Source organism: Gekko japonicus, unplaced genomic scaffold (assembly GCF_001447785.1).
Source record: "Gekko japonicus isolate JY-2015 unplaced genomic scaffold, Gekko_japonicus_V1.1 scaffold884, whole genome shotgun sequence".
Lineage (NCBI taxonomy): Eukaryota > Metazoa > Chordata > Lepidosauria > Squamata > Gekkonidae > Gekko > Gekko japonicus.
This window is the reverse complement of record NW_015172029.1, coordinates 338,110-344,676: the sequence shown is the minus strand read 5'-3', so window position 1 is coordinate 344,676 and position 6,567 is coordinate 338,110. Positions and strand designations below refer to the sequence as shown.

Here is a 6,567-nt window from a genome sequence, read left to right as displayed (position 1 = left end):
CAGCAGTGCAGCAGACTCCTCCTTAGCACGGGCAGGTCTGGGGGTTCTTGTCACATGATCCTAGGCTATATCATGTGACTTCCAACCATGTGCTTGCTCATCAGTGGGCCTCATGCTGCCGCCTGGAGTTAAGCCCCCATTTGAATGTGCTCCGTCTCTCTCCCCTCACCGTATAGGTCCAGTTAGTGAATAACTCTTTTAAAGGCATCAAGTACCTGCGGCTCAACACACTGGCATCCCTTGGCTATGCTGTGGTGGTGATCGACGGGCGGGGATCTTGCCAGAGAGGCCTTAAGTTTGAAGGGGCTCTGAAGAATCAGATGGTAAGTCCTTGATCTGGTGTGTCTTTCTACACCTCGCTTGGCATCTTATACACTGGCTGCCTATAGTGTTCCGGATTCGCTTCAAAGTGCTGGTGCTTACCTTTAAAGCCCTACATGGCCAGGGTCCGGCATGCCTGAGGGACCGCCTTTCCCCATACAGGCCCCAAAGAGCACTTCGGTCGGGGTCACAACACCGTCTAGTGACCCCGGGCCCTAAGGAGGCCAGGCTTGTTGCCACAAGGGCCAGGTCCTTTTCAGTGGTGGCTCCTACCTGGTGGAATGAGCTCCCGGAGGAGATCAGGGCCCTGCGGGACCTTTTACAGTTCCGCAGGGCCTGTAAGACGGAGCTCTTCCACCAGGCCTTCGAGTAGGAGCTGCCACCGCCACTGCCACCAATGTGTGACTACAGAGCAGCTCCGCTGGGTTGGGCTGACTGGCCACCTGAACATCGTGGCCCATGGCATCCCCCTCGTTGATCCCAATGTGATGTGCAATAGGGAGTGAGTATGTTAGTCGCGATGATCCTGTGAGTTGTCCACTTTTGCTTAAATTGTTTTAACCTGTATTTTATTGCATTGTGTGCCTTAACTGTTTTAACTTGTGGTATTGTATTATATTTGTGTCTTGTAAGCTGCCCTGAGCCCGCGTGCGGGGAGGGCAGGTTACAAATGAAATAAATAAATAAATAAATACAAGATGTTGGAAGAGCCATGATCAGGTTTCCAGCTGGAGGTCTTTCGAGACATGTCTCTTAAATGTATACAGAAGGTCCCAGGTTCGATTCCTGGCACTTCCAGTTAAAAAGGACCAGACAGCAGGTGATGTGAAAGACCTCAGCCTGCAACCCCAGAGAGCCACTGCCAGAGTGTGAGCAAACGATACTGACCTTGACGGACCCAGGGCCTGATTCAGCACAAGGCAGATTCATGTGTTCATCCTTTGGAACCTCTCCAGTTATTTGGGGGGGGGGGATTGAGAGTAAATACTTACTTACTCTTGAGACTCTTGAGGGTCCCTTGGACTGCAAGAAGATCAAATCAGTCAATCCTAAAAGAAATCAACCCTGACTGTTCCCTGGAAGGCCAGATAATGAAACTGAAGCGCAAATACTTTGGCCACCAAATGAGAAGGGAGCCCTCACTGGAGAAGACCCTGATGCTGGGAAAGATTGAAGGTCAAAGAAGATGGGGACGGCAAAGGATGAGATGGTTAGACAGTGTCATCGATGCAACGAACATGAAATTGAGGGTGCTCCTGGACTCTTGCTCTTTTCTCTGTGACTTCAGTATGTGTATCTTGGGTTTTTCTGTCTGAGAGGTAGGGAAAAAATAAAAACCACAAATAGGGTCGGACTCAGTAGGTCAGTCTTGTCTCCTCTGACAGTGGCACTCCAGGATCTCTCAGGTGGAGGCCTTCCACATACATCCCCTACTGCCTGAAGCTTTCAATTGGAGGCCTGACACAGAGCGGATGCTCTGCCACCAAGCCGCCCATCCTTCCCCCGAGCAGGCAGTCATACCGAACAAACCTGACTCGAGGTATAACGTGTGGGCCACCGTGTAGACTTCGTTCATTGGATCTCAAGAGCAGGAGTGTTCTGTTCTGCTCTGGCCCAGTGGCCAGCTGTGGATTCAGATCCTCGTGCGCAACCCGCCTCCTCCATCTATGTCCCCTTTCTACCTTAAATGACTCCGCCCAGCTTCTTCTCTCCGCCCATCTTTGCACATCGACCAGGGACTTTCGGATGCCCCTTGAGTCCCACGTTCCTGACTGTAACTGAGTCCACGTACCGCATGTGAAGCAGAATGCGTGGACTTGACTCGGGCAGGTCTTCCTCCTTAGGGGAGGGTCTTCTGTGCTTGCTTTTATGGTCTTTATGAAACTCCGTGTCGGTGACAGAGGCAGTAGGTAGCTCTGTCTGTTAGAAATGTTTAAAAGAAGCAACAAAACAGAAGTAACCCTTTTTAGTTGGGACAGCTACATTGATGCTAAAATAGGGTTTCCCGGCGCGATGCCCCTGGGCACTGGGGAGCAGTGTTCCCTCTAAGCTGAGTTAGTGTGAGCTAGCTCACAGTTTTTTAGCCTCTGGCTCACACATTTTTGTCTTTACTCAGGGAGGATGGCTCCAGAGCAAATTATGCAGTACCCAAATCGCTCGCTCGCCACTTCAACGCCAGCAGCTCACAAAGGAGAATTGTTGCTCACAAGACTCCACAGCTTAGAGGGAGCATTGCTGGGGAGCCCACCCATGCTTTCTTTGGTGCTTGCCAAGCTTTGCAGAAAGTAGGCAGGGCTTGTAAGACGGAGCTTGTTATTCACTGCCCTCCTTCAGCTGAAAGGGTTTTCCAGTGCAAGCAGGATAGGGACCGGTAAGGACCTGGGTGTTTGTTAGACACTGTGTAGTTTCATTCCCCCCCCTTGCAGGATTTCCTTCTTCCCAGGAGGTGTGAGGAGGGAGGGATCCTGCTTTGGCTCCTCCTCCCGAGGCAGCCATTTTGGGATTGGCTCTTCCTCCTGTGGCAGCCATTTTCAGGTGGTCCTCATGACCCTCGCTCAGAATCCCAGAGTTGCTCGTGTGCTTTTGACAGTTGGGGACCCCTATTCTAAAGCAGTGAGCAGGCTTTCCAGTTTTCTCAGAGCTCAGTGTTCTGCACAAAACAGTATGGTATAGTGGTTAGCGTGTCAAACTAGGATCTGGGAGAAATTTCCGTTCTGCCCTGGAATTCACTGAGTGACCATGGAACCGTGATAGTCTTTCAGCGTGGCCTGCCTCACGGGGTTGTTGTGAGGATAAAACGAGGTGGTGAGAACCATGGCAACGAGCAGGAGTCCCCCGAATTGTGCATTTACTAGAAAAGGACAAAATAATAGAAAAGGGGAAATTAGAAAAGAAAATCCATCAAAAATCTATTGGTATAGATATTTACAAATAAAATATCTATTGGAATCCCCTCAATTTAAACAATCTAGATTACGACAAATGACCCGGGTTGAACAATTCCTAAATGGAAAAAAAAAGAACAATCACCTGGTTTAATAACAAAGCTATATAGATTTTTAAATGAAATAGACGAGGAAGAGATAACACTTTACCAAAAACAATAATAATAATAATAATAATAATATATTTCAATTTATTAATCGCTCAATCCTGCAGAGATGCTGGCTCTGCGCGATTTACAGTTACACAGGTTTCACACAAGGGACAAACAATTTCATAGGGGTAAGGGAGGACAACATATAATTCTTTAAATCGCACACATTTTGCAGCCGACGGGGATTTTTGTTCAGCTGTAGGCTTCAGTCGTGTTCCAGACGGTATTCACTTGGCTTAGCTTGATGACGTCAGCTTTTTCCAGGACTGCTTCAAGTCGCAGCACCGCACTGCCACCACCTGGTCGGATCGGCCCATTGCAGGCTTCTTGATGCCGAGGAGATCTTTCCAGGCTTACGAGCTGGACATTCCGTTTCACCGGCTAACACCTCCCCCCCCCACTGGGGGGGGTTTAGTGTGCCCACCCTCTCTAAGGAGTGGTACCCATTTTATCTACTCGCCGAAGCTTTCGAACCGCTGGGTGGACAGCGAGCTGGGGACAAGGCTGGTAGATTTACAAATTCAACTCACAAATGAAGACTGGAATAAGATTTGGAATGCCCCCAAGCATAACATCAAAAATATTTACTATCAAAATTTAAGCAATGAAAATAATAACTTGATAGTACATTTCCCCAGTAACGCTGTACCGCATAAATAAATCAAAATCACCAGACTGTAGAAAAAGATGTGGACAGCTAGCTAATTTTTTTTGCATTGCTGGGGGGCTTGTCTTCTAATTCAGGAATTTTGGACTCAAATAATAATAAAAATAAAAGACATTATAAAAGTTGGAAGTACCTTCGAAACCAGAAGTAATATTACTAGAATATTGGGCAACACTAAATATCACAATAAGACAAAGGAGCAACTTTCTATTTTATTGATAATCGCTAAAACATTGATAGCAGCAAAATGGGATAGATAATTATATACCTTCAGTCCAACAATGGTTAAATAAGCTTTGGGAGTATTTAATATTAAGCAAATGGACTTTTAATTTAACCAATAACTCAATAACACAATATTAGAATAAGGTTGTAAAAATATGGTATCCAATAGTAAGTTATTTAATGGGAAAAGATTTTCTTCCACAAAATCCTCTGTTACTTAATTATGATTTATTTTTAATTGTCAAGAGTTCATAAGTTTATTGTGTTTGCATGTATATTGCTGTAAAAGATTTTAAAATGTTAATTTAAAAAAGAGAGATTGTGAGAACCAAGCGCTGACCTTCTTGGAGGAATGGTGGGATTAAAAAAAAGAGTCAGAAAACAAAACAACTTTCAGCTAGTAGAAGAGAGTAAGTGGCAAGGGGACAGGGAGGGATGGGCTAAAGAAGAAAGTCCCAGTTCTGCACAGTGTCGCCTTCTTGAAACGGAGACCAGAAAATGTTGTTGTCTTAAATTAGATGGCACAAAGTGCACAACTGGTTTCAGCATCTTGCTGTGGTAGAGAAGGAAGAACTGCCCACTGTGGAAACAGAGAAAGCTTCGTTTCAGAGGGTAACCGTGCTGGTCTGCGGTAGAACACCTAGATAACAAGTCCAGCAGTACCTGAGTGATCAACAAGGGCATGAGCACTCGAGGCTCAGAGTCAAAGCTCGCTTCATCAGATACAAGTTGGAATGGAGACCCCTGAGTCCTTACATCCCAGTCAGAAGATGGGGGGAGGGTGTTGCAGAGAAGGAAGTCAGGATGCAGAGGTACAATGCACGTTGTAATCAGCTTGATTAATGCAGAGGAGAAATGCTTGGAGGCAGAAAATTAGCATCTGTAGCGAGATACGAATCTGATGTCCCTATTCAGCCCTTGAGGATCCATTGTTTTGAATTTGGGCACAACCTTAGAAAGCGTAGCAGATCATTGGTGGTACCAAACAAGTAATATGTATTTCCACTGCATATTCTGTTTCAAATCAGGCCTAATGCTCAGCAGGGGGGGCCATCACCTTGCTCAGATGCAAGGCCCCGCAACCGCTGGGAGGGAAATGTGGGCACCGAAATGGAGCAAGTGATGCATTTGACTCTCTCCCCTTCCCATCTTCTCCCAGGGTCAGGTGGAGATCGAGGACCAAGTGGAAGGTTTACATTACGTTGCGGAGAAATACGGGTTCGTCGACCTCAGCCGCGTCGCCATCCACGGCTGGTCGTACGGAGGCTTCCTGTCCCTGATGGGGCTTATTTGCAAGCCCCACGTCTTCAAGGCAAGTTGGAGGGTTGCTTTGGATCTGGGGGGGGTGTCACGAACGCTGAAAAGCCCTTGATCACGTCACGCTACAGTTTGGTATGCGTGGTGTCTCAAAGCAAAGTAGCTGTTGTTCTCTCTCCCCAGCGGAAACTGTGAACCAGTTAGGGGAATTTGCAAGGAATGGCAGATTAAATGTTGCAGAAAGCACTAATTTTATTCAGTCATTTATTAAAACATTTAAATCCTGACTTCCCGCTTGGTTCAAGGCAGTTTACAATAATCGTTGAAACATCCCCGGCGAAGACTAAAAATAAAACAGCAACCCCAAATCCCCTTCCCAAAATATGCCTACCATTTAAGCCCCCCTCGAAAGCCCTGGCAAACAGGTTGGCCTCGCAGCACCTCCTGAAGATTTCCGAAGCGCCCCCCCCCCCCACTTCAGGGAGCCCATTCCACAGAGCCACATTTGAAAAGGCCCAGGCTCTGGTCAGTGGCAGACGGGCTACCCTAAATGATGGGATAGCCAACAGACAGCTGCCTGACAACCATAGCTGCTGTGCAGGGACGTACAGAAGGAGAAGAGATATACCCCGTCCTTCACTCGGAGACTCAGAGTGGCTTACAAACTCCATTCCCTTCCCCTCCCCACAACACACCCTGTGAGGTAGGCTGGGCTAAGAGAGCTCTCTCGAGGACTGCCCTTGAGAGAACAGCTCTGACCAGGGCCGGCCCGAGGTTGTCCTGCGCTCTAGGCGAGCACAGATGCCAACCTCCCGGCGGGGCCTGGAGACCTCTCCACCGGTGGCTCAGCCGGCTGCCAGCCGAGCCAGGGGGCAGGAAGCCCGGAGGCGGTTGGTGGCTGGCTGGCTGGCCAGGGAGAAGGACGGCCGGATGGCCGGCCGTGCCTCCCCCCTGCCACGAGCGGCAGCAGCGGCGAGCCGAGGGGAGGTGTGCCTTGCCT

The 6,567-nt window shown here is 48.3% G+C and overlaps 1 protein-coding gene across 1 annotated transcript in view; it reads left to right on the top strand.

Moving 5' to 3' along the window:
• The window catches only part of DPP9 (dipeptidyl-peptidase 9), a 73,033-nt gene that overhangs the window by 57,155 nt on the left and 9,311 nt on the right, over window positions 1-6,567 (top strand). The window contains exons 17-18 of the mRNA XM_015420599.1: window positions 177-323; window positions 5,470-5,622. Of these exons, the coding sequence (XP_015276085.1) occupies window positions 177-323; window positions 5,470-5,622 (300 nt within the window). The remainder of the gene's footprint in view (window positions 1-176; window positions 324-5,469; window positions 5,623-6,567) is intronic.